This window comes from Vigna unguiculata, chromosome 9 (genome assembly GCF_004118075.2).
Source record: "Vigna unguiculata cultivar IT97K-499-35 chromosome 9, ASM411807v1, whole genome shotgun sequence".
Taxonomy (NCBI): Eukaryota; Viridiplantae; Streptophyta; class Magnoliopsida; order Fabales; family Fabaceae; genus Vigna; species Vigna unguiculata.
In genome coordinates, this window is record NC_040287.1 from 1065232 (window position 1) to 1082463 (window position 17232).

The 17232-nt window shown below is 36.5% G+C and overlaps 1 protein-coding gene across 3 annotated transcripts; it reads right to left on the bottom strand.

Annotated features, from left to right (window-relative positions):
* Positions 1–3688: 3688 nt before the first annotated feature.
* LOC114163071 (probable histone-arginine methyltransferase 1.4) lies at positions 3689–17019 on the bottom strand. Of its 3 annotated transcripts, XM_028047135.1 has the most exons (16): positions 16836–17019; positions 16532–16739; positions 16314–16373; positions 15928–16030; positions 15219–15365; positions 15013–15116; positions 13651–13749; positions 13491–13560; positions 12640–12736; positions 12310–12364; positions 11914–11997; positions 5199–5276; positions 4790–4893; positions 4512–4684; positions 4270–4421; positions 3689–4131 (listed from the first exon to the last, which is right to left on the bottom strand). In XM_028047135.1, exons 2-16 carry the CDS (start codon positions 16706–16708, stop codon positions 4030–4032), a joined length of 1605 nt encoding a protein of 534 aa, XP_027902936.1. In that variant the 5' UTR covers positions 16709–16739; positions 16836–17019; the 3' UTR covers positions 3689–4029. The 3 variants fall into 3 exon arrangements, with proteins under 3 accessions (XP_027902936.1, XP_027902937.1, XP_027902935.1); XM_028047136.1 differs by having other exon boundaries at positions 15219–15362; positions 16532–17011; XM_028047134.1 differs by having other exon boundaries at positions 16532–17011.
* Positions 17020–17232: the final 213 nt, after the last annotated feature.

The following is a 17232-nucleotide window of genomic DNA, read 5'->3' on the forward strand; positions in this document are numbered from 1 at the left end:
GCTATGCATGAGTAAATCTAAGAGGAAATGAAATGCACGTGAGTTGGAATGAAAATGAAAAGGAATAATGCACGTGAATTAGACTAAGATGGGATGAAGAAAACTGAAATGAATAAAAACTTAAATGAAATGAAAATGAATGAAGGATGAAATGCAGTGCACGTTACACGTTATGACCATGTGCACATTATCAATGATTCATTTTACAAAGAAAATATTACCTTGTGATTATAAAATCAAAGCACATATGCTTATGGAGATGAGGATTATCGAGAATATACAACATCAATGAGACATGAGTTCAACTATGAGGGGTTGATACCATTTTTAACCCAAAACCTTAAGCCGATGAGTTTATGGGTCTTCATCTTTATATGGTGCTCAATTTTTTTCATTTTTACTCAATGTTGGGACTTAGACTTACACTTTCCAACAATCTCGTCCTCAAGTGTGAGTCCCTTCTTTACATTGGGACTTCTCTCTCGAGCTAACCATCGAGTATTTCATACCATCGTCGACCACCACTTTTCTTAACGGTACATGCTTACCTGACTCACTACTAAAAACTCATGGCAAAGCAATATGCATCTCCAGAAGCATATGTGCTTTGATTTTGTAATCCTAGGTGATATTTTCTTTGTAAAATGAATCATTTAAGTTTTTTTTTCATTTCAATTTTCTTCATTCCATCTTAGTGTAATTCACGTGCATTATTCATTCATAACTCGAGATTGAATCTAAGAAAATGATGCGTGTCAAGTTTAGCTTATGGAAATGATTGATGCTATGCTCTAAGAGAAATGAAATGCAATGAGTTGGAATGACAGTGAAAAGGAATAATGCACGTGAATTAGACTAAGATGGGATGAAGAAAACTGAAATGAATAAAAACTTAAATGAAATGGATATGAATGAAGGATGAAATGCAGTGCACGTTACACGTTATGACCATGTGCACATTATCAATGATTCATTTTACAGAGAAAATATTACCTTGTGATTATAAAATCAAAGCACATATGCTTATGGAGATGAGGATTATCGAGAATATACAACATCAATGAGACATGAGTTCAACTATGAGGGATTGATACCATTTTTAACCCAAAACCTTAAGCCGATAAGTTTATGGGTCTTCATCTTTATATGGTGCTCAATTTTTTTCATTTTACTCAATGTTGGAACTTCGACTTATACTTTCCAACAATCTCGTCCTCAAGTGTGAGTCCCTTCTTTACATTGGGACTTCTCTCTCGAGCTAACCATCGAGTATTTCATACCATCGTCGACCACCACTTTTCTTAACGGTACACGCTTACCTGACTCACTACCAAGAACTCATGGCAAAACAATATGCATCTCCATAAGCATATGTGCTTTGATTTTGTAATCCCAAGGTGATATTTTCTTTGTAAAATGAATCATTTAAGTTTTTATTCATTTCAATTTTCTTCATTCCATCTTAGTGTAATTCACGTGCATTATTCATTCATAACTCGGGATTGAATCTAAGGAAACGATGTGTGTCAAGTTTAGCTTATGGAAATGATTGATGTTATGCACTAAGAGAAATGAAATGCAGTGAGTTGGAATAACAGTGAAAAGGAATCATGCACGTGAATTAGACTAAGATGGGATGAAGAAAACTGAAATGAATAAAAACTTAAATGAATGATATGAATGAAGGATGAAATGCAGTGCACGTTATGACCATATGCACATTATCAATGATTCATTTTACAAAGAAAATATCACCTTAATCAAAGCACATATGCTTATGGAGATGAGGATTACCTAGAATATACGACATCAATGAGACATGAGTTCAACTATCAGGGGTTGATACCACTCTTAATCAAAAACCTTAAGGTGATGAGTTTATGGGTCTTCATCTTTATATGGTGCTCAATTTTTTCATTTTTACTCAATGTGGGACTTAGACTCACATTTTCCAACAATCTCGCCCTCAAGTGTGAGTCCTTTCTTTACATTGAGATTTCTCTTTCGAGCTAACCACTGAGTATTTCGTACCGTCGACCGCCGCTTTTCTTAAGGTGATAAGTTTATGGGTCTTCATCTTTATATGGTGCTCAATTTTTTCATTTTTACTCAATGTGGGACTTAGACTCACATTTTCCAACAATCTCGCCCTCAAGTGTGAGTCCTTTCTTTACATTGAGATTTCTCTTTCGAGCTAACCACTGAGTATTTCGTACCGTCGACCGCCGCTTTTCTTAACAGTACACACTTACCTGACCCACTACTAGTAACTCCATGGCAAAGCAATATGCATCTCCATAAGTATATGTGCTTTGATTTTGTAATCCCAAGGTGATATTTTCTCTGTAAAATGAATCATTGATAACATGCGAATGGTCATAACTTGCACTGCATTCCATTTCATATCCATTCATTTAAGTTTTTATTCATTTCAGTTTTCTTCATTCCATCTTAGTCTAATTCACGTGCATTATTCATTCACAACTCAGGATTGAATCCAAGGAAATGATTAGTGTCAAGTTTAGCTTATGGAAATGATTGATGCAATGCATGTGTAGATCTAAGAAAAATGAAATGCACGTGAATTGGAATGAAAGTGAAAAGAAATAATGCACATGAATTAGACTAAGATGGAATGAAGAAAACTGAAAGGAATAAAAACTTAAATGAAATGGATATGAATGAAGGATGGAATACAATGCACGTTATGACCATATGCACGTTATCAATGCAGTGCAAGTTATGATTACAAAATCAAAGCACATATGCTTATGGAGATGAGGATTACCGGGAATATACAACATCAATGAGAAATCTTAAGACGGTGAATTTATGGTCTTCATCTTTATATAGGGCTCAACTTTCTCATTTTTATTCAATGTGGAACTTAAACTCACACTTTCCAACAATCTCGTCCTCAAGTGTGAGTCCTTTCTTTACATTGAGATTTCTCTTTCGAGCTAACCACAAAATATTTCGTACTTGCATATTTCATACTATCGACCGCCGCTTTTTTTAACGGTACACGCTTACCTGACCCACTACCAGGAACTCATGGCAAAGCAATCTGCATCTCCATAAGCATGTGTTTTGATTTTGTAATCCCAAGATGATATTTTCTCTGTAAAATGAATCATTGATAACGTGCATATGATCATAACATGCATTGCATTCCATCTTTCATTCATATTCCATTTCATTTAATTCACGTGCATTATTTATTCATAACTCGAGATTGAATTCTTAAATGATGAGTGTCAATGAATATCCTAACCAACACTGGTATAGTTGAGTTTTATCTTCATTGGTCTTCCATTCTCTAGCATGTATATTGTCCCATCGGATTTCTTGTGCAATAAAATACAAGAATTATTATAAAAACATTACATGAAAGATACTCAATTTTTGTAGAGAAATCAAATTATTGTACAATTTAGGGACATGATGACACTTAAAAAAATTATGAATAGGCTTATTTGGACCTCTCTTTGTTAAAATATATTGAATATGTAGAGAAGTATTTAGGTAGTGGAGATGGAAGGTCAGCAACTCCAGCAGAGTCTAGTAGCAAATAGTGAGAAAAATGTGTATCTAAAGTGAGTTGTCTATTATAAGGTTGTTCCTACTCTACCAAGGTATGCTTGACAAGCTTCAGTGTAGAAAATTACAGAGGAAAAAAAGGGTATAATTTAGAATAAAAAATTTCACTTCCAATTAGCAATCAAGAGCAAAAAAGTCTTTCAACTTAAGTAGTTAACAAAAATAACGCCCCCCTATGAGCCTGACATGTCCTTTCAAAGCCAGATGCAATACCTCAGAAATAATGAGGCTCACAATTTTACCAGGCTTGAGAATGCAATGTGTTGCTGGATAAATTACGATGCAATTGAATACAGGATTTTGCAGCACAATCACTCACAATAGATAGAAAAAAACATCGATGTACAAGGAAGGGGTATATCCAAATAAAGACGGACATATACCCCTAACAGATTGATTCATGTTACAAAGCATAAAGTATTCATTAACTTATGCAGTCTGCATGAGCGAGTCAATTTGAGCACATGACTTGGGCGAAGGCTGCTGCATCATCTCCACCTCATCCAAATCTTGAGATTGGATGTTTATATCCTGGCAAACAAACTTACTGTTAAAAAAAAAAACTAGTGCAGTAAACAGGAAGAGATTACATTTCTTCCATAGATTTATACTCACAATAAGCTTGCAGAAAGAAGTTAAAAAATAGATATTGGATTATGAATTCAATACCTGTGACGGTAGAAGTACTTGAGGTTGCTGATCCTGGTTTAATGGATAAGCTTGAGGTTGGGACATTCTATAGTAAGGTTCTTTCAGATCAAGTTTACAGGATGATGTTTGAAGAATCCCTCCTTGTTCAGCACCAGGGCCCCATGTTTTAGCTAAATGAAAAATTGAAATTTGTTCATCCACAACATGGTGCAAGATATAATATAGTAATAAATTAGAAAAAAAAACACACAATTACCAACCTGACAATGTTAAATAGATTGTATAACTCTGAGCAGTGTGGGCAATCAAGTGCATCCTGCCAGTGATTTCTTGCCCTGCCACAACATATATTGGCTGTGAGAGAACACAGCGTAACTGATACCAGTGGGTTGTAGGTGAACCAGGGGCAGTGGTAAGCCACCTTCGAGCAGTACTGCGGATTTAGAATAATTGAGTGACAAATTAACTGATGCAAACAATAACAAAGCAATGATGCATGAAAAAACAGAAAATGTATCACGAAGAAGTGCAAGATTACCTTCCATTGAACAGTACATCAAACCAACATGCCAACCCATGTAGCCTGGCACCCACAGTGGCTACGAATTTGAGAGGAATGTCAATTTCATATAGCTCTTCTTCCTACAGAATGAAACATGATTTGAGCACACTCGGATGTTTCTTTCTAAACATTGATCCGATATAATCAAGAAGAAATACAACCGCGATCCAGCAATAGGCTCAAAGGATTAACTGATGGATACAAACTACCAGGTCACATATTTCTATTAACAAGTTTCCTGTCACAAATATGGTGGTATAGGCTATGTATTAGCTGGAGTACTACGATGGAGATATCAGTTTGTTCCACGAAAAGTGGTATTTATCAGCCAGTAGGATCTCTGGAAAGTAACGATCTAACCAAATAAAACTGAGAAGGTTCTCACCTTTATTTTGGTAAAGTCTATCACATGGAACATAGGAGCAGCTATTAACAACCTTGGATCAAAAGCATCCACCACAGGCTGCATGGAGAAGAGAATATATGATAAATTTATTCACCACAACATAAATTTTAAAAACCATAGCAGTCCAATTTTACTCCTTTGACAAAAAGCACCATAATGGAACACTCGTAGAAATCCCTAGAAGCAAAAGGCTAGTAATAGAAAATGTTGAGAAACATTTTCATTCTATTCTACCCATTTCTGTTTCGCACATGGGATCCTTAAAGGATTCAGAAAACAACACAGATCCTAGAAAAACAGAAAGCTGACACGTTCAATTTACCCATCTTAGTCTTGCCCATGGGATTTGAGGATTGGAAAAACTAAACAAATCGTAAAAATGTCAAATCATGGTGATAAGACACCATTTATAAGGACTATAGTTTTTATAAATGTTAATCTCCTAACAGGAAAGGTTAATCCTTCTTAATGGTTTCAACTATAGTTTTTCTTAGTCTCCCTCTACCTCTAACAATAGGGCTACTACACTCATCAAATCTTTTCTTCTAAATCCTGCTCCTACTGATCTTTCATCATGCACATCTAAAGCACTTGATTAGATTCTACCATTTCTCTACACTTGAGATTAAAGAGTGAAAATATTTTGAGGGCTTAATGAGACCCCTCTACTGTTCCTGATATTTATATAGATGATAAAAGAGATACAAGGGAAGTTAAAACATTAAAGGCTACAACTAGGTGCTAGGTGCACAGGTTATCCACACTCAACCTCCTAACTTACACATAATGATTAAGTAGATATACTAACTATTTCTAAACTCCCCCTCAAGCTGAAGCATACAAATTGTACGTACCAAGCTTGGAACAAATAAACTCAATCTGAGGTCCCCTTGGAGCATACAAATTGTACGTACCAAGCTTGGAACAAATAAACTCAATCTGAGGTCCCCTTGTCAACATATCTGCGAGTTGGTCATTCGATCCCACAACTTTTCACGAACAAAATGGCAATTTATTTCTATATGTTTTGTTCTCTCGTGCAACACTGGATTTGATGCAATGCGGAAAGCAGCTTGATTATCACAATACATCTTCATAGTCTGGATGTCACAAAAATTAACTTCTTGAAGAAATTGCTTCACCCATATAAGTTCACATGTTAGTGATGTCATGGCTCTATATTCAGCTTCAACTGTCAATATAGCTACTATACTTTGCTTCTTACTTTTCCATGAAATAATATTACCTCCAAGGAATACACAGTATCCAGTAGTAGATCGTCTGTCCATAGGAGATCTTGCCCAATCCGCATCACAATATCCAAAGACATGAAAGCTTCCTCTATTTTCATATAACAACCCTTGCCCGAGAGCCTTTTTTAGGTACCTTAGAATGCAAGTGATAGAATTTCAATGGCCAACACATGAAGACTGCATAAACTGACTAACCACTCCAACTACAAATGATAGATCTAGCCTTGTAATAGTGAGATAAATTAGTTTTCCGACCAGCCTCCTGTATCTCTCAGGGTCAAAGAATAATTCACCTTCTTCAGTTGTTAACTTTTGATTTGGGTCCATAGGACTCTCTACTGGTTTACAATCAATCATACCAGTTTCTTGTAGTATATCAAGAACATACTTCCTTTGAGAGATTACAACGCCATGTTTAGACTGAGCCACTTCAATGTCCAAGAAGTATTTAAGGTTTCCCAAATCCTTGGTTTGAAAACGCCTACACAGGTGCTCCTTTAATTGAGATATGCCAACAATATCCTTTCCTGTAATGACTATATCATCAACATATACTATTAGGTAGATACATTTCCTAGAAGAAGTATGTGAGTAAAAGACTGAGTGATCTCTCTCATTGCGTCTTAACCCAAAATTTTGAACAATGAAGCTGAATTTTCCAAACCAGGCACGTTGTGATTGTTTGAGGCCATATAAAGAACGATGCAATTTGCACACCATACCAGACTCCCCCTGAGCAACAAACCCAGGAGGTTGCTCCATGTAGACTGTCTCCTCAAGATCACCATGAAGGAAAGCAGTCTTGATATCCAATTGATGAAGTGGCCAATGACGAATGGCGGCCATTGCAAAGAAGATGCGAATATTAGTCATTTTCGCCACGGGAGAGAAAGTGTCACAATAATCAAGGCCATAAATCTAAGTGTACCCTTTGACAACTAATTGGGCTTTGAGCCTATCAACCTAACCGTCAGAGCCAACCTTAACTGCATATACCCATCAACAACCAGCAGCCTTGTTGTCCGATGGGAGGGGCATGAGCTCCCAAGTATTGTTGTGTTCAAGAGCTTGCATTTCTGCAATCATGGCTTGTCACCATCCAGGTTGATCAAGTGCTTCCTTCACATTTTTCGGAATAGTAGCAAAAGACACCGAAAATAAAAGAGAACAACAGGGAAGCGACAATATGTGATAACTAAGAAAATTATAAATGGGATAGGGGTTCCGAGTGGAACGAATACCTTTTCTAAGAGCAATGGGCCAACTGGAATCACCTTCATCAGGAGGCATGGGAGCAAGAGACGAGCGAGAAGGATCCGAAGTCGGGGATTCACCAAATTCATGGATAATTGGACTATCCGTCAGAGTCCTGTGTTGGAGGTTGGGACTCGGGAGGGTATCAGTAAGTGGGGATGGGGCTCAGGAGGACTTTGATGAGGACTCGAGTTGATAGAGACATCCGAGATAGGAGACTCAACCACTGGAATAGGGAGGACTTGTTGTATGACATGAGCGTCTTGAACAGAGGAAGAAAAATAAAGGGTCTATTCAAAGAATGTAACATTGGCAGACATGTATTTCTTGGTTTCAGGAGAGTAACACCGATACCCTTTTTGGAGTCGAGAATAGCCCAAGACACATTTGAGAGCACGACCAGAAAGCTTACCTAGACATGGAGACATGTTGTGAACAAAACATACTCAACCAAAAACCCGAGGAGAAATGTGAAAGAGAGGGTTATCCGGAAACAAGATGGAGAAAGGGTCTTTATGATTGAGAGAGGAGGACGTCATCCGGTTAATAAGAAAAAATGCAGTTAAGATGGCATCTCCCCAATGATGGACAGGAATGTGGGCACCAAGCAAAAGTGTACGAGCAGTTTCAACCAAGTGTCGATTTTTTCTTTCTGCTATACCGTTTTTAATGTGGCGTATGTGCACAAGTGGACTGATGCAAGATACCATGTGAACTTAAAACAACAGACAAAGCAGATGAGAAGTACTCTTTGGCATTGTCACTTAAGGTTTTGATTACTTGATCGAATTGATTCTTGATTTCGTGTAAAAAGGATGTGAAGATGGATAACAATTCAGAACGATCTTTCATAAGATAAACCCTAGTACATCTTGAAAATTCATCAATAAAGTAACAAAATACCTAAAATCAAAAGACGAAACACGACTAGGTCCCCAAATATTGGAATGGATGATAGAAAAACTAGATTTACATTGTGATTGAGACCTTTTAGGAAAGGCACATCTAAAATGTTTGCCTAGTTGACATGACTCACATTCTAAGATCTGAAGACCACTAAGTTCAGGACACATTTTTTTTAACTTGGACAGATGAGGGTGACCAAGCCGATCATGTAACATTTTAGGACTATGGGCTACAACACGACACTCGTGGACGAGATCCAAAATGATATAATCCTCCTGCTTCATATCTTTCTCCAATCTGTCTTCCCGAACCACGCTCCTGTATAACAAAAGATTTGTTATCAAAGGTTCCTGAACAGTTTAACATTTTGGTTAATTGGCTTAAGGAAATTAAATTGAAGGGGCAATTACGGACAAAAAAGGCAAATTTTAGATTTAAGGAGGGAGACAGGATGACTCGACCGACTCCCTTTGAGGAAGTTTTAGAGCCATTTGCAAGAGTTATAAAATTAGGTTTGTCTTGAAATAAAATGGTTGAGAACAAGGAGGTATTACTAGAGATGTGGTCAGAAGCACCGGAATCAATTACCCGTGAATTGTGACTTTCCATGCATTGAGAGATGCAAGTTGTTAATGTACTTGGAACTTGAGATGACTGTGTCAAGCTGTTGGACTTGAGACGTATGTACTCTTGATACTCGTCCTTAGTGAACTTGGACTCAGTAGTTTCAACCTAAGAGACATTGGCATTTTTGGAAGGAAAATCATGTAAGTAACAATTTTCTTGAGTGTGACCCATCCTTTTGCAATACATGCATTGAGGACGTCCACGGCCTCCACACCCACCTCCTCTAGGTCCACATCCTCCTCTTACTCGAGTTGCAGCCATAACAAATGGTTCTACTAGAGCAGGAGATTTTAGAGTTTCATGTGTTGGGACTTTTGGGATCTCATGAGAGGTCAGAAGTTGATCTCTGATGTGATTGAAGTCTGGATGAATGGCGCGAAGAATCATCACCATATAGTATTTGTCCAGCTTCTTCATTTCATCTGAAGCGTTGACTTTTAGAAACATCCGCAGGTCTTCCACGACTGATTGTGCTTCATTCATGAAAGAGATCATGTCATGGTTGGTCATTTTCAGAGATGCTAACTTGTCCGCCAAATCATATAGGCGTTGGATATTGTTGGCATATATATTGAGTCCTCTTCTAAAACGAGTGACATGACTTAAAGGCCCTAAGAGATATTAAAAGTCTTGGCTCCACGGATTGCCACAACAGGGCACACAACTGAAAATCTGCTTGCTTCCATTGTTCTGCTTTTTCTTCAGGCACATAGCTTTCGTCTTTCTCAAGATGGTCATGATGTCACTGACCAAGGAACCATATCTAAACAACAGCGGACCAGGAGAGGTAATTTTGTCCGTCTAGCTTCTCGAAAGTAATGCAGGGGCTTTCAGAGAATGAAATAGCACTCCCAGTACCTCCAGTGGCCATATCTGATCAAGGGAACAAAAAAACAAAGAGGAGTTGCGAAAAACAATGAAGATTTTCGAATTCCCTAGGGAGATTTCCACAAGGGTTGCGTCTGGACTTCACCGGAACTGAGTTTTGAAGGTCAAAACGGGCAAAGGAGGCTCCAGCAACACCTATGGAGGTGGCGCGATGACGAACCTAGCTACAGCGAAAGGAAATGACGCGCGTGGAGGCGCATGGCAACGAGTCTGCCTTCGGCACCGGCAGGGTTGGTTGTCGCTCGAAGAGGTTGTCCAGATCCGATGGTTTCCGGACAGAACTGCGACGGCGAACGATGGCAGACGACTGCAGACGACGACAGACAGTGGGAAATGTTGTTTGACAGTGTTAGGTAGTTCAAAAGGACAGTGGGCAGTTCTAGAAAGAGATGAACTAAGCTTGGACAGCCGCGATGACTAATGGTGGTCAGCCACGTACAACAATGACGGATGATGGCAAACCATATGAGACAAAAACCAGAGCGTGATCGACCCGCTATGATACCAACTTGAGATTAAACTGTGAAAATATTTTGAGGGCTTAATCAGAACCCTCTATTGTTCTTGATATTTATATAGATGATAAAGGAGATACAAGGGAAGTTAAAACATTAAAGGCTACAACTAGGTGCTAGGTGCAATGATTGCCTAGATATACTAACTATTTCTACATCTACAATAGGCACCACACCACCAATTGGCATTAATTAATTTGTATTTTCCACAACCCAACTATTGGAGCATCTTTACGGAGACCAACAAAGTACTCAAAATAAACAATGATAGACAAGAACCGCATATTAGCAAGGCGTATGTTAGAAGGAATTCAAGACAAAAAGAGGATTAGACCTGAGATAGTAGACGCACAATCTTTAATAACTAGTGTTACCAATTCAGAATCCATAGAAAATATTGGCAACTCCAAAAATATTCATTATCAAAAGTCATAACAACTTATTGTTGAAGCATTACAGACAAAAAAAATACAATACATACATGATTATTAAAAAATGCAAAAATAATGAAAGAAAACCATATAATTAATAATAATAATAATAATAATAATAGCAAGTCTAGAAATCCAAATAACAGTATATCCCTCAGCTTGCTACGAGAATTACAAATATAATTCCAACTCAACTTATTTGCCAGACACTCCAATTATCTTACAACAAAAGCAGATCCTGATTTGACCCTTAGATTTAAACTATAGTCACTTAACACAAACTTTCAATAAGCATGTAAATATTATACCAAAATAATAGAAATAGGTGCCAATTTATTAAGAGACAATGAGTTTGACAGAATGGAATGCTTGCATCGGGAATGCAATAGGCAGAAAGGGAAGAAAACAAGAGAGGATTATGTCAAAACTAGAGGTAACAAGGGAAAATATAAACAAAAAACCCAGAACTAAATGTAAAGCTGAATATGGACCAATTGAAATGCATTTTCAGCTTGCTATGTAAATGCCAAATGCTATATATTTGTCCTAGAACCATGAATTTGACGCATAATAGTATGAAAAACAGGTGATGTTGCAATTCAAACATGAAAAATGCATTCATGTGTCTAAGTGAACAAAACAAACTAATGTGTCTAGTGAATTCTGAGTCCTATAATCTCCAGAAACAGATATCACATATAATGTGCAAGGGGATCACCAACAAACATTTTAGACGTGTTCCAAATACACCCCTACTCTTATTGGAATGGACCAGTTGGAAATCTTCGTTTCATTTCTTTAAACCAAGCTAGAGGGATACCTGAGAAAAGTATCCTTGAAAGGCAGTCCCATGTAAGGGCGTCAAATCAACACCATAATAGTTTTGTTGCTGCCAAAACAGTGCCTGAACAGGTAAAATAATACAATATTGATCAATGAATTTAAGGAAAGAAGAATAATTGGCTTAATACAACGGTCTGAAAACAAGGATAATTTCTCTTATCGACTATCACTAAAAGAATGTTATATAATGGTATAAGTCTGAACCAAAATTTAAAAACCAACATCCAACAAACAGGGTTCTACAAAGCCAAAATAAGTGTTCTTTTAGAAAGCAGGATCTTTCGAGTACTGTAATTCAGTTACATCAAAGAACTAAAAGAAGTGCAAGGTCTAAGAAATTAATGAGTCTGTAAAACAGCAAAAAATTGCACACCTTATTAGCAATTTCAACGAACAAATATTCATCACTAAAGGGAGCCATGTGAATCCTGCAGCAGTAATAATTATAATTCAAGGTTAGGAGGAAAAATAATTCTTATATGAATATAAGCGTTTTTTTTTTTGTAGGTGGTGGAGGGGAGGGGGGTTGCAAACATAAATCCCAACCATTTATTTGCAAAATAAGACATATTGGGCAAAGAATAACTGTCCTTATTGGAAGATAATTATCCCAACAAATTACCTCTGTAAAATCATATTGTCACATGCTTAATAGCGTCACACATAAAAGGGGAAGAAGTAGAGAATGTTTGCTTCAAAGTACCTTCCTACACTGGGAAACATTTTCCCATTAGGGGTGAGAAACCTATCCCTTGCAATGACATACGACTCCAGCATTCTTTCATTGACTAACAAGGTGCCTGCGCAACAACAGAGAAACCTCCCTGACTAATAAGTTATGAACAAAATTATTAACAGCTGATCCCCATATAACACTCAGCCTTTCCAAATTCCTGACAACTTATCTCAACACCACAAGGCGGAAAAATCTATTGACAAAATTTAACTTATGCATGGACCACACAGTAGTCAATTGCAAATAGCGGAAAAGAGTGGCCAGCTCCAAAATAACTAATATTGTATTACGTATTATGCTTTAAAAGTTATATTTAAATGTCTATTATATATTATGCTTTAAATAGTTTTTTGTATATTATTTATTATCACTATTATTTGGTCAATTATATTATACACTATGGTATGCTTTACATTAAAAACGAAAAGAGAAAAAAGATGTCTGACTCGGACCGAGGCCCAAAAATTCAAAACAGGAGATAAATAAAAAAAAAAACAAAAAAACAAAAAAAAAAAACAACAACTATTTGTTAGTGCTGGCCCTATCTATGAAATAGACAAAGAGAAAGCAGATGGAGGAATGGGAGGTCATGAAGGCTGTTGCAGTGACAGACTGCGTATGGTTACAGAGCATGTGGGGGTCATAGAGCCTTGTCTACCAAGGGAACAATGTAGGAGCATTTGCAACCCGTGCTCTGTGACAAATGCCTTAGGAGCAGCAAGGGGCAACTCTATTGCAGCACCCTGCCTGCACTATGGACTACTTTGATGGATTATCAAGATCATTCTCTAATTCACAAAAGTAAAACATAAGCTTACCCATGGGCTCAGAGATCAGAATATCTGCTCTCTCAGGCAGTTCAACATCCTCAACTTTGCCTTTAATAACCTATATGTAAACATATCACTTCACATAGCCCTGAACAATCAGATAACTAATGAACAATGACTACTAAAGGAAACTATGGAAAAATCTTACTGTAATTCGTTGACCAAGTATTGGGTTCCCAGCTATAAGTTTCCGTGCATACTCTGCCATTTCAGATGCTTCCACAGCATAAACGTGCTTTGCACCAGCCTGGAAACAAGACAGAACAAACACACCATTTCTAACAAAAGAAAATAATAGTACCAGCCTTTTTGTTATCCACCAACACATTTGTAGGATAATTGTCTAGGGTTAAGAATTGTTCTTTTTGAAGCAAGAGAAATTACCCACTTCTTGAAAAAGTATTATGTGGGGTCAAGAAGCACACCCCAAACCTTAAAACTTAACAAAATTAGTCATTGACTCGTTTTCATTGTCAGGGAACTGTAATTATTTTTGAGCTTTGAGCAGAAATCTAGGAATTACAATTTTAAAGAAGTTTATAAAGTCACGGTGAATATCTATTGGCATTCAGATTGTTAATTACAAACTCATTTGCAATTCCAGAGTACTTTACGGAGTAATTGATTGATTTTTCATTGCTGCAGGGGGTAGAAATTATTATAATGACATATTTAATATTTATGATTATTATGTAATTAATTTGTTACAATCTCTAACATTATGTGCTCGCGGAAGCAAGCCTTGGTAATTCATATTCATATTACTTACAAACTAAGGTGGAACAAATTTTTGCCAAAAAATTATACCTATTAGAATTCAAATGATATATATATATATATATATATATATATATATATATATTAAGGATATACAAATGGTTAAATTTGTTTGTCTTGTCCCACATCAATGTGCTGGAAGTTCATCAGCCTCCCTTGCTCCAGAAAGCAAATAAAAAAATGTTTACGCCAGTTAACATAGTACATGCATATTACATATAAGATAGTGTCACATGACAAGTAAAAAGAATCAAAGCATGAGAATTGCTTCTGTTAAACAGAGTGCCACATCAAAGTGATGGTGTTACTGTGAAATAGGAAATCTGACATCCATAGTAAATTTTGAAGATTAATTGAGATAAAATTGAAATTAAATTGTTTATATACCAAAAGTAAGTAAAGTCCAAGTATCATTAAGGACCAAAATTGACGTTTTGAGAGTCTGTTTGCAAAAGAGGTCAAGTTTAGTGGAGTTCAAGTGTTTCCCCCTTTAGGTATAAAATGTTTGACATTCTATTTCTTTTGTAAATGTTTCTTTGTTGGTTCAGCTAGTCAGGCCATGTGATATTTTTAATTTTAGTCCTCTGCACCAGTCATGGTCCAATGTTGAGTAGTGATAAGGACTTCATACCAAGTGTTGGAATTGGAAGAAAGATTGGACAGGAACGTCACACAGAATTTTTAAGCAATCTCATATGGCATATAGACTTTGCAGCTTAGATAGTTAAACTACCTGGGCAGCAAATAATGACAAAATTCCACTACCAGCACCAACATCAACTACTACACGGCCCATGAAATCTGAGCGATTCTCAATAACCGCAGCATAATAGGTTCCTAAAGAAAAACAAGAGCATTACAGATACTGTAAAAAAATAGGTAGAAGTCAAAAAATAAAATAACTAAATATAAAATCACTAGAATATAATTATGTGTAACCTGTCCTCACATAGTCCTGCAACATATTTTGTTGATGCAGAAGTTGTCCATAATAATGAAAATACATTTTTGCAGAAGATGACTCTATCTTCTCGTCAAACTTGCTTTTAGAAGTTATTACATTAGTTCCATTCGGTAAATTTCCTGCTGCATTAAAAAAATCAAATATATAATTACACAACTATACTATATTGCCAATAAATATCTAATGTAAGCATGCATGCAGTTAAAAATAAAGATTCGTGTGGAAGATGACAAATATTTTAACCTACACAAATTAATTAAGACTACAAAATACAAACAAGATGCTAACTGTAAAGAAAGAACCTAAAGGTTATACAACATAAACAATGCTTCCAATTCAAAACTAAAAAGTATTACAATAAGAAACTATCCCTTTCATTAGTTATCCAACAACCAAAGTTCCCCTACTCCACATTAACTTCATGTACCATTTCAATACTACAAACTACCATTACAAGTTCTTTAAACATCCATTAAACCATCTAACCATTCAGAAAATCTAAAATCACATTGAATAATGAAATTCTTTCATCTAAATTAACACAATTGTCAACAGCAGCAACAATGCAGTTGGTTTATAAATATTATTTTGCAAACCAAAGATGACCGAGGTAATCAAAATCAACAACAGAGTTTGTCAAATAGCATTCTACAAGAAGGTTTACACAAATTTCCAAAACAGCACCTTGAACATTGAAATCCTTCTTCCATTGTTGGAATACACAATGGAAGGCCTCACTCTCTTCCTCATTTCTAAACTGTATAGCCACTCCACTGGAATAAGATGTCTGGTTCAAAAATAGCACAGTTAAAAGGCATACATAACTATATGGCATGACAGTACATCAGCGAGTTAAGCAATCGTACCAACCTCACCCAACACAAGCATAAACATCACTATTGATGACAATTAATGACAAAAAAACACAGAATACCGGAGTACTACCATAATACCAATTATTTGAAACTCAAATCTTCTAAACCAAAAAAAAAAATAACAAAACTCATAATGTGCAAGCCAGATGAAACAACACCAGCTGAGATAGCAAAAGGTGTTTTACACATGTGTACCTGTTTGTCATCAGACCCTTCCACCATGCAAACTGATTCAATAGGACCTAACCTGAATAGCTGTACACCACGACAACGTACAACAACATTTTAATACACAGCAACAAAAACAGAGACATCACTATCACAACACCATTTGTCGCACACTTCATCACGAAGCGAACACGACAAACCAAATAATCTAGGGATATTCCAAAAAAACCAAAACAGAAACCAACCTGAAAATCTGTAAGATGAACACTGAGAAGAATATGGTTAGATTCGTTCCGAATTTGAAGACGGTCACCAGCAAACACACCAACCCCCGGCGAAGCAGACGAAGAAGAGGAAGAAACCTCAGACACAGACGCTAACGCAAATTCTCGCTGCTTCCTCTTCTGCTCCACCAAATCCATTTTCGTTTCTTCCTCCAACCTCAACCTCTGTCTATGATTTTATACGTGTGTAATAATATAATTATGGTGTGTATTCGTCGTAATTAAATAAATAACGTGTAGAAAGATGAAATGAAACTACGTGTACATGATTTTGATTTAAGAAATGGAACAAAGCTAGGGTTTGGGGTTATGAGAGCTGAGAGCCGCCACCAAGAGAGAGAGAAGTTGGTTGAAGGACGAAAGAGTTTCTGCTTTCGGGTTTGGGGTTTTATAGTGTGTTTGTGTGAGTGTCAGTGTGTGGTGGTGTAATTGCCTTGTGTTGGAGAGGGTGAGTGAGTGAGGAGTCTTGTGTCTTAATCTACTTTACTTTAATGTTATGTATGTATAAATTGATGTATGTAGGCAAATGTATCCATCCAGCACAAAAAAAAAAATAGTATGTGGAGATTATTTGTCCAGTTTAAATATGTCTGGAAATTATTTTTTAGAATTCCATTTATGAAGAGTTGAATTTGCAATGTGAAATTATGATATATATATAT

Coding starts and splice junctions, on each gene's coding strand:
- LOC114163071 (XM_028047135.1), bottom strand. CDS start 16,708: ATGGATTTGGTGGAGCAGAAGAGGAAGCAGCGAGAATTTGCGTTAGCG. Junction 12,365..12,639: donor ATGTTTCCCAGTGTAGGAAG/GTACTTTGAAGC, acceptor TTACTGCTGCAG/GATTCACATGGCTCCCTTTA. Junction 5,277..11,913: donor TTCAAGGATACTTTTCTCAG/GTATCCCTCTAG, acceptor TTCTCCATGCAG/CCTGTGGTGGATGCTTTTGA.